A 26,882-nucleotide genomic window follows, 5' to 3' on the forward strand; every position below is an offset into this window, starting at 1 on the left:
TGAAGAAAACAGAGACATCACAGTCAACAGAGACAAACTGACCTGACACACTGATGTGTGTAACTTTACATAATTATTCAGAACACCTGCTGAAGTGACAGTTAAACCTTTTGTTTCTTCCTCAAGTGTCTTTTATGGGTCAATGACAAATAAAGATGTCTAAATGATAAAATGGGGAAATCTTTTAAAACTCCAGTTTAAAACACATGTATACATTTGTATAGATATTATATGTGTATTCATATTGGTTTTGAATACTTTTTTGACCTTTTAATGTTTTTTTAAATAACAATAAAAGATTAAAACTGCTTATACCAAAATTTCAAACTTTAAATAAGAATTGTTTACTTGTTTACAATCTCCGAATGTTTACACCACTTTTAAAAAATACTAAATTACTTTGTATTCTGAAAAGTAAAATCATAAAGAGGTGTGTTCAATTATTTTGTGTGTGAAACACATTTTAATGTATCTTTGACTGACTTGATAGATCCGGGGGGAAAAATGAACATCCAAATTGGCATTTCTTGATTGAAGTCAACAAACTGATTCATCTATTAACAGTGATGGGAATAACGGCGTTATAAATAACGCTGTTACTAACGGCATTACTTTTTCCAGTAACGAGTAATCTAATTGATTACTCTTCTCATCTTAATAACGCCGTTACCGTTACTGCCAAAAAATGCGGCGCGTTACTATAACTGATGAAGCTGTTTTTTTTTCATCAGACCAACTAGATCTCTGAGCGAGAGGCAAATACTTTTTTTACTGTTCTTCCTTGGTTAGTGGGCAGAGCACGAGACAAGCACATAAATGCTGACGATTGGCTGAGGTAGAGTAAAATGTCATTGTAAGCCAATCAGAGGTAGAGTTGGGCGGGTGTTCGAAAGCACGCATAGTAGTGATGGGCATTCGGCTCTTTTGACTCAGCTCACTGAAAAGAGCCGGCTCTTTTGGCTCACAAACGGCTCTTTAAATGACTTTGACTATAATATTTCAATTTTTATTACATAATTATTTAATTTCTATAGGCTAAATTTGTAAAAATAGAGTCGGCTCTTCAGATATGCGAGCCAGCTCCCGACGTTCACCTAAAAGAGCCGGCTCTTAGAGTCGGCTCATTCGCGAATCGCGAACGACCCATCAAAAGCTCATTCGCGAACGAGAAAATTGCACTCCGTTATAATGCAGCCACTCCATCCAGTGCCCCAGTAGAGAGACTTTTTAGCCTGGGGAAGCTAGTCTTGACTCCACTGAGGAACAGTCTCTCTGACCAGAAGTTTGAGAAGCTTTTGGTTTTGAGATACAACCACGCAGGTAGCAGACATAGTTGGCCCACATCTGGCGTGAAGCTGGCACAGGTGGCATTCAGTCGGCACTGGCGAAAGTATTTGGCCCAAATACCTCTGGGCCACATATGTGTGGCCGGTCTTGACCCACAGTCAAATGAGATAAGTAAATAAATGTAGTCAAATTGTTTTAGCAAAAAACTAAAGATCTAACCAAGTGAATACATTTTATATTTAGTATGTATGTATACACACACTAATTATGGATAAATTAACAGTTAAAGGAAATTTTATTTATAAACAAATTTATGAAAATACTTATTTTAAACAAATGTTTGTTTCAATACAATATGTAACAATAACAATATTCAATACAAAACAATGAGAGGCACAAACAATGGCTTCTGAGGTCATTAGTCTCTCTGTGCCAGTGGCAGATGCACAATAATGAAGAATGTCTGATAAAGTAACTAGGGGCCCTTGTCACTCGGACATAAGTGTCCAGGTGGTTGGGTCGGATGATATACTGCCACATCGTCGTTGTCTTCCTCCTCCTCAAAGTGCCCTCATCATCACTGAAAGACTGGCACAACATCTCCTCGTTCCATAGAAGAACCGAGCAGACAGCTGCAAAATAAATACTACTTAGAGAGTAATTTTGAGTCAAAATCAAGCCCACTTTAAGTTACATGTAAAGGAAAACAGTAACAGTTTATACATTGTAAATATGTAATTAGTGGAAAAATATTTTTTCTTAATCAGATCAAATAAAATTCGGACAGCCCTACAAAATGGCGAGCTCTCTATATAGTGCACTAGAGTAGAGTAGGGAGTGATTTCGGACACAGCGTCTGCTGATTGGTCAACATGATGACGTCACCGACTGTGACGTACCTGTGTCTCCGTCACCGGAGTCCTCCAACAGTCAAGACTGACAGTGCTGGTCACACAAGACTGCCAACGCTCGTGAGTGGTAAGTGAAATACTTTAGTTAATTTTATATCAGGTACAGCATACTTTTACCGTTTTTTGACAGTAAATTGGCAGCTTACAAATATACAGTACAGTTGGAAATTGCTGAAGTGCCAATTAACGTAATTTTATAACCTAAGGCTAACGTCAACAATCTACATACATTCACGAGAGGATGTTAAGCTAAACTGTTTTTCTGTTTCTGTTTTTCTGTTTAATGTTAACACCAGTTAATGTTATCCATTTCAAATCAGTCGCAATTCGCCTTCACATAAATGAACTACCGTACCGGTTAACGTATATTCATCCGTAAAACCATGATATTTGACCGTTGGTTCGCGCGCGCATTTTAACCGCCGCTTTCATGACCCTATCATTTTGTGCCAGTATGGCGCCAACCGCGGCACGATATGTCCGTATTGTGGTGCTGGCGAACCAACCCGAGGACTGTTCTAGTGTTAACACTAGAACTACACGGTACTTCTAACTACCCGGTACCGAGGCAGTCCTTTTGACTGTTTTAAAATGTTGAAATGTAATAGCTATGTTAACACTAGAACTACCGGAGTTCTATAACTACTAGAATGGCCATAGCGGTCATTCTGACCGTTCATACTAGACTTTACCAAATGTCATTTTTTTCATGTCCTATTTACATTCGAAACTTCTATTGAGGTTTTAGAATGAAGCTTCTAATGTTTGTCGTCATGTTTTATGACCCTAAAAATTGTAAAAATCCTAAAATAAAATCCTCAATTAGAATAAAATAGAATAATATGGATTAAATGGAGCACGGAGCGCCAAGTGAATGCAGATAGGCCTGTAATATATAATAGTGCAAGCCTATACAAATATATATATATATATATGATATAGCCTATACAAATATATATATATAAAAAACTTGCTGGCATGCACCTTCCTGGGCAATCTAGCAGCTGCAAAAAAAGTTAATGCACATTTTCCTAACAGTATTTATACCCATTTATTCTTAGAATTTCAGGGTTTCCCGCAGAAAATGTGTTAGTTAAGGTGGTGGGTGGTGGTGGTGGGGTGACAAATACTGAAACTTGAGTCATATCTTTTTAATGATGTATTAGTTTGTCAAGGTAATAACATTACATCTAATAGTCCGTCAACTGTTAGTTGTACGAAGAAGCCCGCAATTTTAGCCTGGGTTTTTCGGTCCATCTTCGCTTTTTTTAATTTACTGAAGGCTACAAATTATATTATATTCATTATCAATATGTACACATTCATTATTATAAAATGTCATAATTATTCTCTCTAGGCCAATTCAATTAAGATTATGAGAAATGATTGACATTGCACTCTTTAGTAGTAGCACTTGTGCAATTCTACATATCCCTTTTCCTTAGTTCCGAGGTTCCTAGTAACCATAGTAACGGTGCGCACGCTTTCTGCTATGACATGGAGTGCGGGATGCACTCAACGTTGCATGAATTTTTAATTAGCCTGCATTAGTAACAGTTAATTTTGTTATGGTATGAACTTAATCCTAGTAAAGGCAAAAAATATATAATACCTTTGTAACGAAATCCAAGACCTTAATTTGAGATTATTTTTCATTGCTTTTAAGATCCAGCGGATACCCTGATTAATGTGTCTTGTCCCCTCATAATGACAGTAAATTAATTATTAGGCTACATTACATCAGTCACATCACATAGTGGACTATTTTCAGTAAAAAAATGGCGAAAATAGACAAAAGTTTATTAATTTGCCTGATTATTTTTGTGATTCGTTTAACATTTATGAACTAAAAAAAATGTCAAATAGCTAATTTTTAGTTTAGCAACTTACATCTTATCTCGCACTTGACCGACCGTAAACTGAAGCGCGTCGAGTCACTCCTTTACTGTCGAGTCGCTCTGCTAAAATTCGCGCTGTGAACATAAAGCCCGCCTACTTTGATTTGATTGGTCATCTCAAATATTCTGACATTGACGAGCAGTGACAGACCAATGAGGCTCAGATGAACACACACACACACACGCTCGGCGCCGCTGCGGAAGAACGCGCTGATAACAAGACTGAAGCGAACATGAAGGCTTATCACATATTTAAAGATGGAAAGGGAGAAAACAGGACAGAGTAACACGGTGAATATCGCTCATATATATATTTTTGACGACATAGTTAAGGCGGCAGGCGTGTGTTGCTTAGGCGGCCGCCTTAGTTTCAAAGTGCTGCGGGAAACCCTGAATTTATATTAATTATTGAAATGATATGCAAATCATTTTTGACCAGTCAGAATGACTGTTATGGCCGTTCTAGTAGTTCTAGAATTGTGGTAGTTCTAGTGTTAAAAAACAGTGAATCAGCTAACATTTCCGACCGGTTTAGGGGTGCAGAATGGCAAGGCAGTGTGGCAATTTTTAAAATGAATATAACAGCTTAGCCAACATCCAAAAAAAAGCCAAAAACAGTGTATTGTCATTGACATTTCATTCTTATTTAGAACGATGAAAATTATATTTTTAGATTTAATAAATGTCTAATTTATTTATATTCTTTGTTTCAGGTTGAAGGACAAAATACTTGAGTAAAGCCAAGGTATGGAAAAGACTTGGATGTACAATGATAGGAGCAATGCACGCAGAAGGGCATTAAAGAGAGTCAGGGTATTGATTGAAAATGAGCAGGATAGGGGAGAGACTGGAAATTTTGCATCAAGTTTTTGTGTTCATGATTCAGAGGAATCTGAGATGCAAATTAGTGATGAAGAAAGTGATCACGATCTTAATGTTGAGGATGATGAATATGTAGGGATAGATCTGCCTGATCTTGGAGAACAGTGTAGTGAGAATGATGGCAATCTGTGGAGCTCTCTGGCAGATTGGGCAGTTCACTTTGGCATTTCTCTCCTGGCTCTATCAGCGCTTCTCAGCATTCTAAAAATCTACCATGGGTTTCTGCCAAAGGATGGACGAACATTGCTAAAAACAAAAACAAGCTATAACATTAAAAATGTAGCTGGCGGCATTTTCCATTACTTTGGAATTCTGAATTCTGTTGGGAAAATCCTAGATGAAGTGTGGGCTACTGTTCCAGACAGACATGCCTTTAAGCTTCAGCTGAATTTTGATGGTCTGCCTCTTTTCAAGAGTACAAGTACACAGTTTTGGCCGATTCTCGGTATGTTGCAAGGATACACTAAGAAACCAGTGTTGATTGGACTTTTTTGCGGTACTTCAAAGCCAAAGTCATTGGTTGAGTATCTTCACAACCTGGTCGAAGAATTGAAAATGTTGAAAAGTGGGTTTATATTCAAACAGAAAACCTTTTTTTTTAATGTTGTTTCTGTTGTGTGTGATACCCCAGCCCGAGCCTTTATCAGAGGTGTGAAGTCACATACTGCATACCATGGATGTGACAAATGTCACCAAACAGGTGTACGAAAATCTCATCGAATGACATTTCCTGAAGTCAATGCAAGGCGCAGAACTGATGAGAGTTTTAGACAAGGAACAAATGAAGAACATCATGTCCAGCACTCGCCTCTTGCAGATGTTGGCATTGACATGGTCGCCTGTTTCCCATTCGATTATATGCATCTTGTTTGTCTTGGTGTAATGAGGCGACTGTTAGATTTGTGGATCAGCGCCCCTGGCCCCCTGCGTTGTCGCATTTCATCTGGCCAAGTTTCTGTTGTTTCAGATAGACTTCTTGCACTGAGAAATTACATTCCAAGTGAGTTTGCACGAAAGCCACGGGCACTGGCTGAACGGTGTAGGTGGAAAGCCACCGAACTACGGCAGTTCTTGTTTTACACGGGTCCAGTTGTGCTGAGGGATATACTAAAGCCTCAGGTTTATGACAACTTTATGCTTCTGTCACTGGGTGTGTACATTTTGTCAAGTCCAAAATATTGTATGGACATGAATGAACTTGCTAACGCCCTGTTAGTTGCATTTGTTGAGCACTTTGGCCAGCTGTATGGTGAAGAGTTTTTGGTCTATAATATACATGGTTTGGTGCATCTCAGTGAGGATGTCAAAATTCATGGAAATTTAGATCTTATATCAGCCTTCCCCTATGAAAACTTCCTGGGAAAACTTAAGCTGATTGGTTCGGGGCCATGCAGTCCTATATCTCAGGTGATACGCAGATTATCAGAGATGGAAAATGTCAGCTGCAGTCCTGGTGTAAAAGAGGCAGTTCCAAAATTGGATAAAGAGCATGTGAATGGGCCACTGCCAGAAGGCTTCTCACAAGAAGTTCGTCAGTTTAAAATGCTTACTATTAATGATATTATTGTGAAGCCCAAAGAGGGAGATGGTTGTGTGAAAATTGATAACAAGTTGATCTCAGTCCAAAACATCGTTGAAGATGAAGGAATTGTGTACATTGTGGGAAATGAATATAAACAGGTGGAACATTTCTTTCAATACCCAATTGACTCAAAAGAGTTGGGAATTTATGTGGTTTCAAACCTCTCCACTAATGTGAAGTGTTTCGTGGTTGAGGAGAAGCTGCAGAAGTATGTGAGATTACCATTCCAAAATAAATGTTTTGTTGTTCCACTTCTGCATTCAGATAAATAAAGCAGGAATGAGTCCTAAAACCTGTAAATAAGTTAGCATTTTTGCACCTACATTTCTGTTGTCTCAAAGTCAACTGAATGGGTTAGTGTTTTGTTCTCCATAACCCTGAATTTGCTCTTGTATTTTAGTTGGCTAAGAAATATTTTCTTTTTTTCATTGTGTCTTGTCAGATGTTTCATATTGTTGTATTTGACAATACAAATGAGGTTGAAGTTGTGCCTTCAGTCTGGATAAAAAATGGGGAGTGCATGTGGCCTTCAAATAAAATTGATGTTGCAAAAGCGGTAAAATTCCAAGAATGTCCTAGAGAGGGATGGAAGCCCCATAAGGCCAGAATTATCTTCACGTCACGTAAGTTGAAGTCTATCATCATTAAAATGAACCAACAGCATGTAATTTATTACTTTAAATATTGTTGTTGTATTTTGATTTATTTTTTCCTCCAGATGACTACAATGAAGCTCGTCTCAGACTACCTGAAGCTGTCCTTCACACTGACCTTGGAAGTGATGGAGGGAGTCGCCAGTTAAATGTAAAAGAAAAAGAATGTAAGCATTTTATGGTTGGTTCTTTTTGTATTAATCTGTGGTGGAAAATATTATATTGACTGAATTTATCATAAATGTTGTTAGACGTAAGAACATACTTTTTCCTGGAGAGGAAGACGACGATGATGACCATGAGATAAAAGGATCCTCGAAAGAAAAGAAGTCGAGAACTGAGTAAGAAGCTTCAACCTTTTTCAAATATATTATTTCATAGCAAAAAGTGCAATGATATATTTTTATCTCTGACAGACTGCCTAATGCTCCAAAAATCAACATGCAGTGCAAAACTCCTGCGTCAAACACTCCTAACCTCCACTCAAGTGACCACAGTACTCCTGAACTCCACCCAAGTAACCATAGTACTCCTGAACTCAACCCAAGTAACCATAGTACTCCTGAACTCAACCCAAGTAACCACAGTACACCTGAACTCAACCCAAGTAACCACAGTACACCTGAACTCCACCCAAGTAACCACAGTACTCCTGAACTCCACCCAAGTAACCACAGTACACCTGAACTCCACCCAAGTAATCACAGCAGGGCTCGACATTAAGGCTTGTCCGCTTGTCCGGGACAAGTGGATTTTTTGTAGGACAAGTAGAAGAGAAAATTAGTTGTCCGACCGGACAAGTTAAATTTCAAACAAAATAAAATGCCATGTTACTTCACGTTATGTGCCACTCATTACGTCTATTTTACAGATTTAATTTAATCGATTTGAAACTAACACATTTTTAATAAACACAAGATTTTGACGCATATCCAAGGGTTTGTGCTGAGTGTGGAGCGCAGCACTGCATGGAACAGAGGTGCGGGCGTGAACACTTAGCGTTTTCCTATCAACAGTGGAAACAACTTAAATACTCTATCATTTCTGGTCATACTGAAAATAATAATACATAATTTGCAACTACTTTTATTTGTGTAAACTCACAATAACAAGAAAACGTCCTTTTGCAAAATAAAATAAAACAATCAGGCGCTTTCATGGTCTCCGTGAACTGAAACTGAACTGAAACAAAATATAGTCTATGTAACGTTAGGCTAAAGCTTGAAATGTCCACTTTTAAAGAACCAATTCGAATCGAAAGAAAATAGCCTAACGTTACCGTCTGATTATGCAATCCATATGAATTTCTCTCTAAAGGCGCATCCACTTTACATCGGAGATGGAGGTATATTTCCAGCAAACACTGATTTAGAAAACATTAAAGAGCAACATGCAGGTTGAATTTATAACTGAATTAATACTTTATATTGTCTGCAGAGGTCTTTTAAAAACACTTATGTAGAAATTTCTAATGAAATCTCATTTGATGTAGAGATTTTGATGAAAATGTGCTAGGCTCTGGAATACGCCTTTTCCCGCTATAGCAACACGTCATATGACGTAGGGCTAGGCAAACAAAAGAGCTTCATGGTCAGCTCTCATTGTTGGGTGTTGATGTAGTTAGAGCAGTAGTGAGAGACAGAAAGTTTTAGATTGAGTTTTAGAGAAGCCATAATGGTAAATTATTGTGTTTGTGCTGGTTGCACGAATTCCAGCCTGTCAGGACATCGTGTCCATCATTTTCCTTCTAGGAAAAACAAGGCTTTTCGGTCTTGGGTGCGTTTTGTGCAGGTGAAGAGAGCAGACTTCACTGCGGCGTCTGTTACCACACACTTTCGGTCGTTTGTGGCGCACATTTCACTCCGAGAATTATCGACCTGGAGATTTGTTGGAGTCTCGGATAGGATTTCGGAGTAAGGACCACGTGAGGCTGATTACTGATGCTGTTCCCTCGGTGCACTTGATGGAATCAAGTCCACCGTCAAAGTTTACACGGATTTTGGCGCGGGCTGGACTCTAGGACCAAGTGCTAACGTTAGCAGACATTCTGTGCAACGAAACGAGGACTTAGCAGAGTAAGTCTTACTTTTAATTATTTTAACTCTTAATTTGTGTAATTTCGTAATAATAATAGTATAATATTTTTATATAATATATTTTTTATAATATTAAATATTTAATATTTATTTAGTATAATAATACAGCGAGAGGGAGAGAGACTGAGCTTTAGGACAGGTTGTCGTAACGTAATTGTCTGCCTTTTGAAATGAATTTAGTAGTTTGCACAATGCTATAGCTATATTGGCAGGAAGCTAGCCCAACTTTCCCGTTTCCCCCGCATTTCAATTCAAACTGTTCTCCCGCCGCCCTCCGTCTGATTTTGTATCCCGTGAGGCTAACGTTATACTCTCCAGTAAATTGCAAAACCACACCGGAGAACTTCGGTTTCTTCATTCGCATCCATTGTAACCTGAGCTTGAACTTGACCAGACTCCTAGCCCATCGTCACTTCCGGTTAGTGCTTTATAGACGCGGAAGTTATTTTATCACAATTTATCTCAAAATATCGTTAATGGCTAAATATATATTACTCCAGTTCAGAAAATCTAGTTGTTTTATCATCAACATACACTATGCTATATAGGGGTGTCCAACCTGCATGTTGCTCTTTAAAATGCCTCGTTATTTTTTCAGGTTATAAACAGACTGTTTATAAATCACCTATAGCCTAAATTACCTCTCTGTATATGGTTCGAGAGTATGGTCTTCTCATTCAGCACTGCGGGAAAAATATCATTACCGGGTTTGGCCAATTCTCGCGGTTTTTGACGAGGTTTTGGGCTATTGAATTGTATTAATATTGATAGTGTTTGGGTGTTTTCAATGGTTTGTTCGAATTCTGCATTAGCAAAACACAAAAAAATAAATGAAATTATAAATCTTTACCCGGGCAAGTGACTTTTGTGCCAGGACAAGTGAAACATAAATTTACTTGTCCGAAGGACAAGTGCCTCAAAAAGTTAATGTCAAGCCCTGCACAGTACTCCTAAACTCCACCCAAGTGACTGGAACAGTCCTGTCCTCCATCCAAAAAGCTGGAGCAGTCCTACGATGCACCAAAGTCAGTACTTCAACACTGGCAAGTTTTCTCCAAGCAGCAGTGAGACCCGTGCACCGAGGCACACCAGCAGTGACACATGTGCACCGAGGCACACCAGCAGTGACACATGTGCACCGAGGCACACCAGCAGTGACACATGTGCACCGAGGCACACCAGCAGTGAGACCCGTGCACCGAGGCACACCAGCAGTGACACATGTGCACCGAGGCACACCAGCAGTGACACATGTGCACCGAGGCACACCAGCAGTGACACATGTGCACCGAGGCACACCAGCAGTGACACATGTGCACCGAGGCACACCAGCAGTGACACATGTGCACCAAGGCACACCAGCAGTGAGACACGTGCACCGAGGCACACCAGCAGTGAGACCCGTGCACCAGGACAGTACGTCCCACCTAGGTTACACCAGACCAGGGAGCTGACAATCAGTATGGAGCATTGTGAGTATTCTCAAGCCAGATAGTATACAAAAGTAGGTTAAGTGGGGCAAAGATGCATCTCTCCTCGCTCCTTTAGGTCCAAGTTGGGTTAGGCTCCTACTTCACAAGGAGTTTAAGTCACACTCAGCAAAAAACACGTTGTTGCAAGGAAAAAAAACATATACAAGTCGCTTTGGTGTAAATGTCGCATTTATATTACATTTTTTATTTCATTCTTTAACATTAAACATACATTTTGATCAACAGACAAACCCTAGGCATGATATCAAATAAGCAAAAAACACATTAAGGAAAAACTTCACGCATCAGCATCGCTGAATCCGTTGAATTATTCATCCTCCGTGTCACTGTTGAACATTTCCGCCAACTCCAGGGGAATACCAACATAGAACTATATATAGAATATGAAGCAGTATGTCTTTCTTTTGTAAACGTCTTTCTTTTTCGATAGCACTACTGTTTTTTAATCAGTCACAAGATTTAACAAATCCGTTGTTGATATGCAGTATTCGTCTGAAAAAGTTACTTCGGAGTGTTTTTTTTTTTGCTTTGGAGTATAAGTTGCAGGACCAGCCAGACGAGTAAAAAAAAAAAATATTCTATACTATTATACTCTGGAAAATACGGTACCTTAAATTTAATTCATAGTGGTCTTAAAAAGTTCTTAAATTTAACTTGATTCATCAAGAAACCCTGTTCATTAGTTTTTGTTGTATTTCTAATTTAATGTTGCTTATTTTCTTCTCAGCCCTCCTGCATAATATATTAACCAATCAGGAAATGATAATGGAGCAGCTACGAATCATCTATAAAACCCTACAGGGGATGAAAGTGGCTGATGAGGCAGAGATAGGCCTAGATCCAAATTTGTTGCCACTGGGGGATCACAGTTCTCTTCACAACCTGGAGGAACAACTGAACAGCAGCCCTGACCTTCAGAAACAGTTGGTGAGTTGGATTATCATATTGTGAAAGTTCAGTTTTTTGCTAAAATCCATCTTCAATGGTGAAATACTTCTTTGTTACTTATTAAAGTAATTCTGAGATAAAGCTAATGCAGAAATATAATTTCAGGTGAACACACTGGCACTCAAAGGTGGGGCGGATATTCGGGAGTGTGTTTGGAGGATTATGCATGCAACGATTGCAAACTCCTTGGCTAAACAAATGAACATGAGAGGAGTAAATGGGAAAATTGGCTTCCAGCGCCTGCAACTACGAGATGTCGTGATTGGTAAGTTGTCTGTCAACAGGGCCTTTTGTTCAGTTTTAATGGAATTTTCCTCCAAAATCCAGTAGTCACATTAGCTGATTATATGAATTTCTAATTTTCAAAACCTTTTGTGTTTGTATGTTGTAGCTGCTGTGAGGCGTAACCGTCTGACATCTGGGGCCACAGACCAAGAAATAGATTCCACTGTCAAAAGATGGCTGCACCTGGCTCCGGATAGGGATGGTGGCCGGAAAGAGAGGATGAAGAGAAAAGAGAGTGCTGGGAATTCTACTTATTAATACATTGAAACCTGTGTTTTTTGTATTGTTGTTGTGTGACACAAACTTTAGGCCTATTCAGGCATTTGTTATGGTGTTGGGATAATTCTTTCAGAATATTGTTTGTTAAAAGACTGAGCAACCTGTTCTTTCTCAAAAAGAGTTAAGAAGTATGTTATGTAAGCAAATAGCTTATTGCTTAAAAATAAGCAAATTGCTTATTTTGATATTAAAATGTAATAAACATTTTAAATGTTGTTAATAATAATAATAATAAACATTTGTTTATAATGCGCTGTTGTGGAGGCATTTTTCTTCTGGGCCAAATGTGGCAAGTGAATGTGGCTTGGATCAGGCTTAGTCTAGGCTGAAATATGGAACCAGTTCGAAAACATGTCTGGTCCAACATAGGGCCGGAATTGGGCCAGCTCTGGCCAAATATATGTGCCCACGTGTGGCCCACATGTGGCTTGTGTGTGGCCCACATGTGGCTACCAGAGGTGGCCCACTAAAGGACCGTAATTCATTGCGATATGTGGGCCAAGTGTAAGTGGCATGTGTGGCCCGGCACTGGGCCAGACTAATTTTGCTATGTGGGACTGGTTCAATGACAAGAATGGGTGGATGGATAGCTAGATAGGGTAGCTTGGATGAATGGGGAGAATAGAATGATGGATGCATGGATCGATGGAGAGAATAGAATGATGGATGGGGAGAATAGAATGATGGATGGATAGATGAATGGATAGAATAATGAATGCATGGATGTATAGATGAATGAATGAATGTTCAGGAGCTAAAGTTGGATACAGTATAAGTTGTGTTGCATCTTTTTACATTTGCAGTTTTGCACTAAAAAGAGTGTATTTTTTTTGTTTTATACATTTTTGGTACATTGCTTAAAGAGCATAATTTAATTTAGATTTATTTGTTGGCTGGCTGCAGCCTCTTGAAGTAAGATTGTCAATGGCCAGAGTACAAGATTTATTTTTATGGAGATGTATTTTTTATTTTTTATGTATTACCTACCTGTATATGTATATTCTTCGTTTTGCTATACATTGCACTTTCCAGTTACATTGAAAGCACCTAATATTGTTACACTGTTCTACTTGAAGTACAGCATTTTTTCAGTAATTGTTGTTTGTTTTATTTGCACTACAAAGAGTGTATATATTTGTTATTTCTTTTTGGTATATTGCTTAACAAGCTTAATTAAATTTTGCCCAGTTGTGGCCTGTTGAGGGGCAATAAATATCAAAAGTTCCAAAACATCTATTGTGTTATTTGCATTGATCCACTATATAAACATAATATCTACATACATGGCATTTGATTGGAGGCTAGTCTCACTTTGTCCCACAGCAAAATTTTTTTTTTTTAGATGTGTGTACAAGGTTTCATGTTTCTGTTAATAATGTATTGTATTAAGTGTCCATTTCATTATAATATTCAGATTTATCATAAATAATTGAACATGCACATGTATTTTAAGTTCCGTTAAAGAGGGGTAGAGGTGGGGTCACATTTGAGCATTTAAAATTTAATTTTACTTGAAAGTAACGCAATAGTTACTTTCTTAAATAACTAGTTACTTTCAAAATTTGTAACTGAGTAACTAATTTAGTTACTTTTTTGGAAGAAGTAACTAGTAACTGTAACTAATTACTTTTTTAAAGTAACTTGCCCAACACTGGTTATGATTATTATCTATGATTTAATGATGCATATTTATTTGACATGATATCGAACCGCATGATACTGTCCTGTTGGATGAGCACGGCGGAGTACAACAATGATGTATGTATTACATACTGTCTGTAAGGGTCATTCTGTGATTACAGTGATTTTACCATGAGTAATGGTTGTCCAAACACTCAAGTGGCTGATTGGTATTATAGAATTGTGGCAACAGCAATATGATTATACACACTAATGTTAAATAAACAGTTAAATATTATTATTAATAATGATCAGAAAAAAAATCTTCTGCCAAGTAAAATTTGGTAATTACAGTAACTGGTAACTTTATCTGCCTCTGCTTATGTATGGCTACCTCATCTTGTGTACTTCTGAATAATGATAAGTAGGGTGATAAGAGCAAGATCAGCAGGAAAGAGGATATCTGAGATTCAGTGACCTGAGGGACGATGTAATATATTTATGTAGAAGCCATAATTAAATGTGATTTCAGCTCCATTTAAAAAAAATTAAAAAAAGTGTTTAATTGCAGAATTCCTGGTGAAGTACTACACTACCCACAATCCTGATGCAAAATCCACCAATCAGAGAAGTCACTGCCATTCCAGATGTGTATGAATTTCTTTCTTCTGCTGAACACAAACAAAGAGTTCATTTGTAATTGAACATGCACATGTATTTTAAGTTCCGTTAAAGAGGGGTAGAGGTGGGGTCACATTTGAGCATTTAAAATTTAATTTTACTTGAAAGTAACGCAATAGTTACTTTCTTAAGTAACTAGTTACTTTCAAAATTTGTAACTGAGTAACTAATTTAGTTACTTTTTTTGGAAGAAGTAACTAGTAACTGTAACTAATTACTTTTTTAAAGTAACTTGCACAACACTGTCTATTAAACAAAGAAAAGAAAAACATATACAAACAGAATCAATATTTAACCCCCACTATTACCCCCCCTCCCATTCCCGACCCCCAACAAAAACCCAGTGGTCACATGTTTATAGACACACACACACAATATATATATATATATATAAAATTATAATAATCACACACATTATCCACTACACCTCTCTCTCCACTGTCCCTCCCCAACAGCCCTCCAAAAAAGCCAGATATTTGCCCCATTTCCCCACAAACAAGTATAAATTCCCCATTCTTCTGGATGACTCCTCTTCAAAAGCTGCCACCCTCCGAACACCACTCCTGAAATGGGGGTGCTCCAGCTGACTTCCCACCCCTTAAAACTATCTGTCTGGCAATCATGATGCTAGTTAGGACCCAGTTTTAATGTGCTTATTCTCCATATTGATGACTGTCCCATCACCTAAAATACAGAGTCTGGGGCATAATAAAATGAGTGCCCAATACCTCACACATAAAACTCTGAATCTTCAAACAAAATTCTGGGATCATAACACACACTCAAAAAAATGTGTTTTGGCTGTGTCTCCATCTTCTGATTGACATAGCCAGCAGGTGGGTGCATCTTTAAGACCAAGCCTACACAATCTAGAGGGGGTCCAATACAATCTATGTAAAATCTTGAATTGCACAAGATGCACCCTTGCATGTCTAGATACAGACTTTATGTTTTTTAGAATCCCAGCCCACACTCCCTCCTCCAATACCAAGTTAAAATCTTTCTCCCATAATCTCTTGACAGAAGTTGAAGCTCCATCCCCAGACTCTGAATTAGCAGGGAGTAATACACTTATGCCTCATGACCTTTTCCAAAATCAATAATCACCTCTTCCAGAGTATCTGCCGCTTTAGGGGGTGTAAACTACTCCCAGAAACAGTACAGAGCATGTGGTGCAACTGTAAATACTTATAGAACTGAGATCTGGGAATCCCAAAATGTTGAACCAAATTTTCAAAGGATCTCAACTCTCCACTCTCATATAGGTCACAAAGTGTAGTAACCCCCCTTACGATCCACTCTGACCCCTATCCAGAGAAAAATAATCTGAAATTAATCATTAATCATAATATTAATCAATTTATTAATCATAAATTGTACCGCCGCTACCAGGTGTCTATAAAGTAACTTAATCCATTCATTAAAAGTATTCTCGAACCGGATATTTCCAAAATCTTAAAAAGATAATCTCATTCTACCATATCAAATGCCTTTTCAGTGAGATGGCAGCAACCAGAGTCGGATCATTCACCACTGACCACATGATATTGATGAGACGCCTAATGTTATCAGAAGAGCTGTGGCCCCAAATAAACCCCACCTGATCTCTGATATGAGAAGTCATAACTTTACTTAATTGGTTAGCCAGAATTTTTGACAATATTTTAATGTCTAGCTGGATCAGGGAAATTGGACAGTACCTCTTACACTCACTTGGATCTTTGTCCTTTTTATGTATCAGACTGATCCGGGCTTGTGTCATGGTTGGTGGAAGCTTTCCATTTTTTAATGATTCCATATAAACTGTTTATTCTGAGGTACTTTTCAATTTAGTTTATCAGCGAGTCTTTAGCAGACCCCATCGCCGCCACCTTTTCAAGTAGAGTATTATTATCATTATTAGTATTATGCATAATTATTTAATATAAATCAGCACAGAAACTTCAGCAGGCTTTGTTTATAATACCTGTTTCAATGTCCAACATTGTAAGTGGCCCACAATTTGAAGAAACATATGCATCTGATTTTGTTTCTTTTACTTTTGAGTGATGGATTAACTATTATTATTATTATTATTATTATTATTTGAAGAGTACCAGATGATGACCTGCTATGCAGTGTAAATGTAAGTTCTGCATTTACACACGAGTGTCCATGTCATTCTAAGTATTAAAAGTATTTTTGATCAAAAATCTATTTCCAACCAAAACTTGAGGAATGTATGGGCTGTTGAGAAATCTATGGACAATTTGATTTGAGGGGAAAATACGTTCTTCAAGAAAGTGATCCGTGTTGCACAAAATGTAATTTTTTTTTGATTGATTGATTGATTGATTGATTGATTGATTGATTGATTGATTGCTTTATTATTATCCCCTTAGGGAAATTTTTGTTGCTTGTGTTTCAACATACGTACATATAAGACCAACAATATACATATAACAAATATGCAGATTTATATAAAAACAAATTCTAATTTTCATCGAGACCCGCTCAGTGAACACCCACACTACCTATCATTTAATAATTTTACTGCCTGTGGCAAGAAGGAATTTTTCCCCCTGTTTTTAAAAATTGCTGGCATCCTGAATCTTCTACCTGTGGGTAATATCTCAAATTTATCAAACAGAGGATGTCTATTGTCTGATATCATTTTTCTTACTTTACTAAGGCATCTAGTTTTATACATTTGTTCAAGACCTCTTAAAGGGATACCAATTAATTTACTCGCTGTAATCAAAACCTTTCTAAGCAAACTTTTTTGCTTCACTGTGTTTCCAAACCAGCAGGTGATGCAAAATGTAAAAACACTTTCAATAAAAGAATCATAAAATACTCTTAGGATTGAAACATGTACATGAAATGTCAGCATCTTCCTAAGAAAGTATGGCCTTTGCTGTCCTTTTTTGTTCACAGCTTCAGTCCATTTATCCCACCTTAGTTTGTGATCAAAGACAACCCCAAGATATTTATACTCATTAACACTCTGTATTGGTACCCCTTTAATAGTGGTCACACTCACTGAAGACTCCTTCCTAAAATCAATACTCATCTCCTTTGTTTTTGAAATATTTAAATGTCCCCTTAATGCTGGCCAAGAGGCAATTTCCTATCACATGGATGCCATTTCTTTTTTCAAGCCAAGAGTACAAAGGACAGAGTGTGTAGTTCACTTGTCACAGACTTTTCTGACAATGTTTAGGAATATCTGCAGCTGCGGAGTCCTAATTGTAGTACCACACTTGTTTTATCCAGTGTCTACATTGATGGCATTAAGTACTGCCCAGACATGGAGGTTTCAGTTGGATGTTGTTCAGGTTTGCCCAAGTTCATGCAGATTGAGAAAATCTTGGCAATCAACACTGATATAATGTTCCTCTGCAAACCACAGACTGCATGGTTGAGCATTTGCTCTCTTATGAATTGTGCAGTTTGCATTCACTGCAAGTGTCTCAGCCTTCTCTAATAAATGACCCCTAACATTTGGCAGCTTATAATATCCTTTTTTCTTTGTTTTGTAATTTTAGTTTGCCATGTCGATGACTCTTCACATTACTGTGCATGATAGTGACATGTCTGTGAAATCTTGGAGAAGTGGCCAGCACTTTTCACAGAAAGCCAGGTTGTTTTCCTCCTCCAAATCCCAGAGTTTCTTTCTATGAATTGTGTATTTGAATGTTAATAACCTCTCCATATTTTTGCTCAGGTCTTTGCAAAATTCAATCGCATATCTGGGGAAAATCTGAGATCTGAGTTCTATGCAGCGTTGGACACATTCTGTATGTTTGACTGAAAATTTCGGAGAAAAGGAGGAAATCAGGGGAGAACACTTGATGAAATGATGCATCATGTTGACTCAAGGTATTTCTTTGTGATTGTCATCTTTAAATCATGATTTGGCTATGATTGTTACCCTCATATCTACCTGTATCTACTTTTTCGTAGTCATCTGATGTAACACATGTTTGCACTGCAGTGCTTCGGGGTCTTCCAATCCTCTTGGGGATGACCCAGAGTAATTTTTCAGGATGAGTTTCGTAAGTATTTTTATCGCCGTTTATACTTCTGATTTGTGAAATTGGTGATTTTAAATTAAATTGATGCAACAAAATATACTGTAAATTCAATTCTGTGTTCTTAAAGGGTTAGTTCACCCCAAAATGTATTATTTAAAAAAAATGATCCCATAATTTACTAACCCTCACACCATCCTAGGTGTATATGGTCTTTCAGCCATACACAATCACTATCTCTTCCAAGCTTAAAAATGGGATTGAATATTACCTTCGATTTTGAAGCCCAAAAAAGCGCATCCATCCATTAAAAAAAAAATCATCCATACAGCTCTAGGGGGTTAATAAAGGCCTTCTAAAGTGAAATGCATTTTTGCAAGAAAAATATCCATATTTATAACTTTATGAACTGGATGCCCGTGATAATAGTTTATAAAGTTATAATATGGATATGTTTCTTAAAAAAACGCAACACTTCAGAAGGCCTTGATTAGCCCCCTTAACTCGTATGGATTACTTCTATGATGGATGGATGCGCTTTTTTGGGCTTCAAAATCTAAGGTTCCATTCACTCCCATTATAAAGCTTGGAAGAGCCAGGATATTTTTTAATATAACTCTGTGTTTGGCTGAAAGAAGAACGTCATATACACCTAGAATTGCTTGAATTGGTGAATACATTTTTGGTGAACTAGCCCTTTAATAATTCAGATCAATGTAAAAGTACAATAAAGTATTCCATTGAACTTGTGATTTTCCAAGTCTTCTGAAGACATGCAATATGATACAGTAAACTAGAAAACAAAGTTTAAAGGAATAGTTCACCCAAAAATTATAATTCACCCTTATGATGAGTGATTTCATCAATGTCTTCTGAAACAATATGTTCTGTTTTGTAACTCTGTAAATCTTGTCCTCTCTCTCATGATTTAAAGCTTGATTACATTTCCTTGTGCTTGATGTTTGCATTGATCACTGTACACCTGCTGTGGTTATCAAAAATTCATGAAGTTTAAAGTTTTGGTTAATGAACAGCCCCTGGTCACTAGAATATATCCAGCACTGAACAGAAATTCACACTTCCTATTTTTCATTCTCTTATAGGATTCAGATGTAGATGCAGGCTTCAGCGAATTAGATGTTGGACTGCTCATAGTTTTACCTGAAGGCAAGCCTGCCAAACGTCCACATGCCCTCAACGTGGATGCGATGGAGGGAAGAATTGTCATGGATGATGTCCCAAATTTGCCACATTCTGTATGTCTCCACTTTGCTTTGATCTATGCTCTAAATTTAGACCATCCAAAGACAATGAGGAACACATTTGATTTTATTCAGCGGGTATTTCTGTCTTTGGACAAAAAAGACATTTCTGTCTTTTAAGGGTCTCCAAACCCTTAAAATGGTCTTTTAAGCTGAACTTGTTTCTGTCATATTTTGCTGTAATTGCAGTTCAGTTTAAGAATCTTTCCAAAGACACATGCAGGTTTTTCCAAATTGTAAAGGCTCTTTTTCTTTTTTTTTATTAAATAAATACTTTTTGGAGTTTGCACAGTGCCTGTTCTGCAAATGCTCTATACCTTGTTTATGGTCCAGATATTATGTTGTCAAGCAGCAGAGTGCTGCAAGAGGTCTAAGTCTTGAGAACAGATTGTTTTTTTATTGTGTTGTTCTTAGAGTTTCAGCTGTTTATTATGCAAATAAACAGTTGAGAATTTCAAACTTTAAGTGTGTTATTTGAACTAGAAAAATTATGTTCAGTTTACTTAAAGAGAATGTGGAAACCGATTGCACGTAGTATTTTAAGTGTACACCACTTAAAAGTGATACAGTAAACTCATGTTGAGATTAGTGGTATTTCAGATGTAAAGTGAACAAATTGTATTAAATTTAAGTTAATTGACTTAATAGAGTAATCTACTAATAAATAATTTGTAAGGTTACTAATTAATTTATAGAACATTAACAAAAAAAATTAAGTTAACTACAAATTTACTATTAAGTTTAATAACAAGTTGACATTACTTGCATAGGAACATTAATATAACTTCATTTTAGTAAGTAAGTTTTCTGTGCAGAAATAAGGCAATAGGTTTCCTTAATTTTTAAGTAAACTGAACATGTACAATTTTACAGTGTATGAAGGTAACACATGTAAAATACTGTCTTGTGTAAGACAATGTAATGTTTAAACTGTATTGTACAAAGTATGGCTAAGTAATAACAGTTTGATATTGAAGACAAAGTGTGCAATTTGTAGTATTTTGAATAAGCCAAAGGTGTTACGGAGCATATACTTTTTACTCAAATATAATACACTTATGGTATATTGTTTGTATGTTTCGAATACACTTGCAATTAATTTGTAATGTACTTGCAATTAATTTGTAATGTACTTGTAACACAAATTAAGTATACTTTAATATCACTAATCAAGCATGGAATTACCCTACAAAGTACACTAAGTATACTTGAAGTTGTTCCAATTTAGTACACAAAAGTACACTAAATCAGGGGCGGAGTGGCCATCGGGACGATCGGGACTTTTCCCGGTCGGCCGGCCGGCCGATGAATTTTCGCGACCGGCCCACAGATTATACAAAACGGCCGTGAGACATACGTGGCCGGAGCGGGAGGGCGCCGTTACAGAACTTTCATGGTCACAAATAAAAAAAAATGACAATATATTTTGTTTGTTTGTTCTTAAATTAATGTAGAATGGAAAAAAGCCTCCTGAGAATGCGTTTATCCAATGAACCGATTGCAGGTCAAGTCTATTTACAGAAATATAGGGAGATAAATGAGCGCCCCCTTGTCTAATGGCAATATGGCATGACCCAAAGATAATGGGATGCGCCAAACAGAGAGAAAGCGAGCAAGTTAGAGGTAATGTAAATTTTTTGACAGTCAGGATTAGTGTGGTTGATTGCTGTTTTAAAGTTACCCATGGAAGGCAAGAAGAGAAAGGAGAAAGGAGGGGCCGAAAAGGCCAGAAAGAAGAAGCGGATGCTGGAGGAGGATGCATCAAAGTGCTCAAAAATTACGGATTTATTCCGCCGAAATCAGGCTTCAACAAGTGCTGCAGGTGAATTGACAGAAAAACAGTTAGCGGGCCTCTAAATCATTGACGTTAGTGTTAGGCAAATGCCAATTGTTATAAAGGCTCCTTTGATATGGACTTTTATTCTGAAACCGTAGCCATGGTAACAGTCCCGCTGTGAGCATTATAGTTAGTTGAGCTGCTGCTATCTGTGTTTGTGTGATCTGAGCTGTTATCTGAAAAGATGTTTATTCCTGTTTGTTCGTTGATTGATGCAGATGTAACATCCAGATGTTAGTAATTGACCTCAAAGAAAGTCTTTATAACATATTTGTGTTAACAGTAATCTGAACAGTGTTATATGATTCCGTGTCATATGTACATGCCCTGAAGCGATCGTTCTGTGTTCAATAGATAGCTAATAATGTAGGAGAAGGACACTTCCTCTGTACCCCTGAGGTAAAGACACTACTCTCTGTGCCCCTGAGAGAAGGACACTTCCTCTGTGCCTCTGAGGTAAAGACACCACTCTCTGTGCCCCTGAGAGAAGGACACTTCCTCTGTGCCTCTGAGGTAAAGACACTACTCTCTGTGCCCCTGAGGTAAAGACACTACTCTCTGTGCCCCTGAGGTAAAGACACTACTCTCTGTGCCCCTGAGAGAAGGACACTTCCTCTGTGCCTCTGAGGTAAAGACACTACTCTCTGTGCCCCTGAGAGAAGGACACTTCCTCTGTGCCTCTGAGGTAAAGACACTACTCTCTGTGCCCCTGAGGTAAAGACACTACTCTCTGTGCCCCTGAGAGAAGGACACTTCCTCTGTGCCTCTGAGGTAAAGACACTACTCTCTGTGCCCCTGAGGTAAAGACACTACTCTCTGTGCCCCTGAGGTAAAGACACTACTCTCTGTGCCCCTGAGAGAAGGACACTTCCTCTGTGCCTCTGAGGTAAAGACACTACTCTCTGTGCCCCTGAGGTAAAGACACTACTCTCTGTGCCCCTGAGGTAAAGACACTACTCTCTGTGCCCCTGAGAGAAGGACACTTCCTCTGTGCCTCTGAGGTAAAGACACTACTCTCTGTGCCTCTGAGGTAAAGACACTACTCTCTGTGCCCCTGAGGTAAAGACACTACTCTCTTGCATTTATACAAAAAAATATGTTCATATTTAAGGCTGGAAATTATGAATGTATAGATTGATATGTATAGCAGTTGAATGGCCTGTTTAGGCCTGTATTGACAATGTCTATATGATGTTACATTTCAGCATCTGTTTATTAATAGAAAACCCATAAAAGCTTTAATCCTACACTTTTGTCAATAATGTGCATTTTTCTAGTGCCGTCTAGTGATCAGGTTTCATAGTTCCGTTAAATCCTTCCCAAATGCTTAGACTTGGCTGGCGTTAGAACAGATGGAGGAATTCAAGAAACATAGCATAATCTGGGTCTTCATCCAGATATAAAAAATAGATTTAGTATTTTAAATTTACATACATTTTGTTTGTGTTATTGATATATGGGGGGGTTGGTGTTGCATTGGGCCGGTGGTGGGCCGGTGCGGTAAGAATTTTCCCGGTGGATTTTAGTGCCCCACTCCGCCCCTGCACTAAATACACTTAAAGTTTTGTTTTACTACAATTTAAATACAACTAAAATATACTTAGTACAAAATTAGTTGTTTCAAAATAGCACTCTTTAAGGTAACTAATTTAACACAATTGAAGCATACTTAAATTAGTCTGGCTATACTTAGCATATTTTTTTTTCACAAGGGATGAAAAAAGGTATAATGCATGTATAACTTACTAATTTTAGTTCTTGGAATTTAGTCGGAGGCCAATTTTTGGGATGAGTGCTATAATTGTGTTCTGATCCAATAACAAGAAACTGTCATCATCTATCTGCTCATCTGGAAGATAACAAACAAAACAAACAGTAAAAGCAGGCATGGATTACATTATACACATTATATATTACTCTGACACTGTTTAAATGCTGGAGCTGGCACTGGCTATATCTGAGAAAATCTTAATTATCTACAAAAAATGAGGCACTCGAGATTCCAGTTTCAGAAAAATGTAAATTGCTGTACAAAGACACAAGGAAACATTCGATTAGTAGTATTTTGACTAGGTTAGCTGCTACTGCTAACTAACCCTAGCTAGCACTGTTGTGTGGCTTGCTAGCTTGTTGTTGTTGTCTTGTAGTCTATTCAGCTATAAGAAATGGCGTTATAATATCAATTCAACATTGTAAGGGATTATTTAGCCAGTTTTATCAATGTTGTTAATTTAAAAGCACACATTTGAAAAGTAGCTAACAATAACTAACATCATATTGAAAAGGTCAATGACATAAGCTAGCTGATCTACCTGTATAAAAATGTGTGTCAATTATATGTTCTGCACAAATATATCGGCATATGTGATTACTTGCGTCTGTCACAGCTCGTTCTCGGAAGTTGTTCAAATATAGGCTTATATTCACACTAACACCATCTTTTTTTTTAATAGAAATTACAATGATACAGTAAGGGATTGATTTACAATCGTCTCTTCAATGGCACGAACGGTATAAATGTGTATGCTCCTAGATCACATCTGATTTTCTACAACTCATGTTGTCTGGAGTTCTTTGTATACTGAATGTTGTTGGACAGATATTTTATCAATGTTTTGCCCGCATAATGATCCCAAAACACTTTAAACGGCAGTACAGCCCATTGAAAAGACTGTAAGTCTATCGCTCACAGCCTATCGTGTCATTCCCATTGAAAATCAAAGATGGCGATAGAGTAAATAAAAGCTGTTAGTTTAACATTTCTCAGTCGCATGTGCTACTGAAGTGTAGCTGTTCTTTTGCTTTTCAGATGCAAACCTGTTTCATTGAGACCCAGAGTTGCATTGACCTCAGGGTTTGTGCTGCTCGCGAGTATCAAGTGAGAAAGATCAAGCAGCAGCTGCTAAACTAAACTCGCAGCTTCAGGAGCGTCTGGTGGAGCTGATGAAAATGAAAAACAAACATCGTTTAATAAGGCTGAAAAACGCAATATGCTTTATACAACCAATAGAAAATTTAAGATTTCATTGTTTTTAAAATAATCTCAAATTCTCTGAACTGAAAAAAACAATTAGGCTAACAAGTTGGCAAGTTGTAAATGTGTAAGTAAATGTCAGTTAAAGGCAGTAAATATCATCATGTCTTAATCATGTAAATGTACTTTTTATATAAAGTTTTTTAGGCAATAAAATGCCAGAAAGACAGAAGATTATTTGTTTTTATAATGGTAAGTTTTTGAAATGAGTCTTTTGTTATTCTCTCTAAATAACCTCAAATTTAAAAAGTTTTCTTACAGTAGTTCCAGCATATTCTTATCAATAATAATGTCAATCGCATGAGTATGTGTCAGTACTGGAGTGATCTCAATAGCTCTTATCTGCTCACAAGAAGTGACTCGACTACAACACTATCAGTGTCACATTTTATCACTTTATTCTGTTGCTTTTCACTCTTCATGTAGAGACACATACATTACTGCTAATATTTCTCTTAACATGCCACAAACTGATGAAGACTATATGCTCATAACTGATGTTGTGTGCTTTTTATTTTCAATAGTCCAGAAATCATCACTGAAGACCCTGAAGAAATGACAGATGTTAATCTTCAGACATCTGTGAAAACAAACACTTTCTCCAAACCCTGAAGAAATAAGACTGAACTTCATCTTTAGTCTACTTTGACTGAACTAGTGAGTTGTGAACGTGTATGTAAATGTAACTTAGTGGCAGTAAATGTCAGTGTGATTTTACCATGTTAATACCATGTTTTTGTTTCCGGAAGTATAATATGGAATAACGGGGGGATCTCATCATATGAGGCTGTGTAGTGGATCACGGGAGATTTCTGCAGCTCTTTGGCTAAAGATTTTTTAACTCTGTAAGTTAAAGCACTATATATTTACATGTTTGTGTAGTATATGAGACAGCAGTTAGTGTAACGCTAGTTTACTTACATTTTTATCCAAAGCGACTTAAACACGAGGAATACAGCAACAGCAATTTGTCCTAATGCAATAACATGAGCTGCAATACAAAGTTTAAATTGCTCAGAGAAGTAAAAGTAGGGATGAAGGTGACAGACAGTGATGAAAAGAATGGATTGCGAATGGATAAATGTTTACTTGGATATTTGTTGAATGTGTATTTTTGCTGCTTAAACAATCCTGGTTTGAGATGCGGTTGGGCCAGAAGATTCACAGGATACAACACATGCATTTATTGACATACACATGATGTTCTGCTGTGTGATACTCCAAGTGTCACAGCCATACAGGAACACACTTTCTACACAAGAAACAAAGATGTGAAGCTTCAGAAACGTCTGAACAACTCTACAGATACAGTAAAGAAAAACTCCCAAACAAAGAATTGAGGGGATGAAGATGTGGAAAGAGATGTTGAACAATGATCGTGAAAAGTTCCTGATAGAGATGGTGGAAGAGAAAATGAGCAAAGGCAAACGCACAGTAATTTACTTTAAACCAATATTCCTGATCAGTTGAATTCAAACATATTTTTCAAATAATTTAAATATGTGTAAGTTTTCTCAGGATTAAATTAGTTTAATTAATGCAAAAGACAATATCTGCTTTGCCTTTTACCAAACTGTATTGTTTGAAACATATTAATTTTGTTTAGACCTACATTTTTAAGTTCATACTCCTCATTTAAGGTGAATTAAATACTTAACATATGTTCTGCTTAGAGATTACTTAATTAAAACAATGAGAGTTGAAAAAATTGTTTTTCATGCATGTGTATACGGGCCTAATAGCTGTTTGTAAAAATATATACACATATATTAATGCACATGTAAACTCTTATGTTTGTAAAATGTGTAAATGTTCTTCATGCATTCAAGTGAGTTCTTGTACATTAATTAAAATGAGATTATTAAATAGATTTGTAAACAATTGTTATATATGTATTATAAACTATCATTAAAATGCAAGAGAACTTTTAGGCTAAATGTGAATTTTAAAAGGTAACATTTATTAACTGTACATAGTTACATAACTCGGGCCAGCTCTGGCACGCCTTCACTTAGGCTATAGCTTCGGGACGATTCCTTCTCAACTCCAGAAGGTTCACGTCGGCGTGTCACCGGCTTCCTCATCTGGGCCGATTGACCCGTACCGGAATCAGGGAGTGTG

General features: G+C 37.3%; 3 protein-coding genes across 3 annotated transcripts in view; 2 read left to right on the forward strand and 1 right to left on the reverse strand.

Annotated features, from left to right (window-relative positions):
- Positions 1–26,882, forward strand: part of LOC127650479 (uncharacterized) — a 1,198,408-nt gene that overhangs the window by 1,041,051 nt on the left and 130,475 nt on the right.
- The window catches only part of LOC127650380 (NACHT, LRR and PYD domains-containing protein 3-like), a 1,539,373-nt gene that overhangs the window by 770,724 nt on the left and 741,767 nt on the right, over positions 1–26,882 (reverse strand). The window lies entirely within an intron of this gene.
- LOC127650438 (uncharacterized) lies at positions 10,032–12,403 on the forward strand. The gene is made up of 4 exons (XM_052135879.1): positions 10,032–10,781; positions 11,530–11,729; positions 11,856–12,015; positions 12,142–12,403. Exons 1-4 carry the CDS (start codon positions 10,325–10,327, stop codon positions 12,291–12,293), a joined length of 969 nt encoding a protein of 322 aa, XP_051991839.1. The 5' UTR covers positions 10,032–10,324; the 3' UTR covers positions 12,294–12,403.

Source organism: Xyrauchen texanus, chromosome 10, assembly GCF_025860055.1.
Source record: "Xyrauchen texanus isolate HMW12.3.18 chromosome 10, RBS_HiC_50CHRs, whole genome shotgun sequence".
Lineage (NCBI taxonomy): Eukaryota > Metazoa > Chordata > Actinopteri > Cypriniformes > Catostomidae > Xyrauchen > Xyrauchen texanus.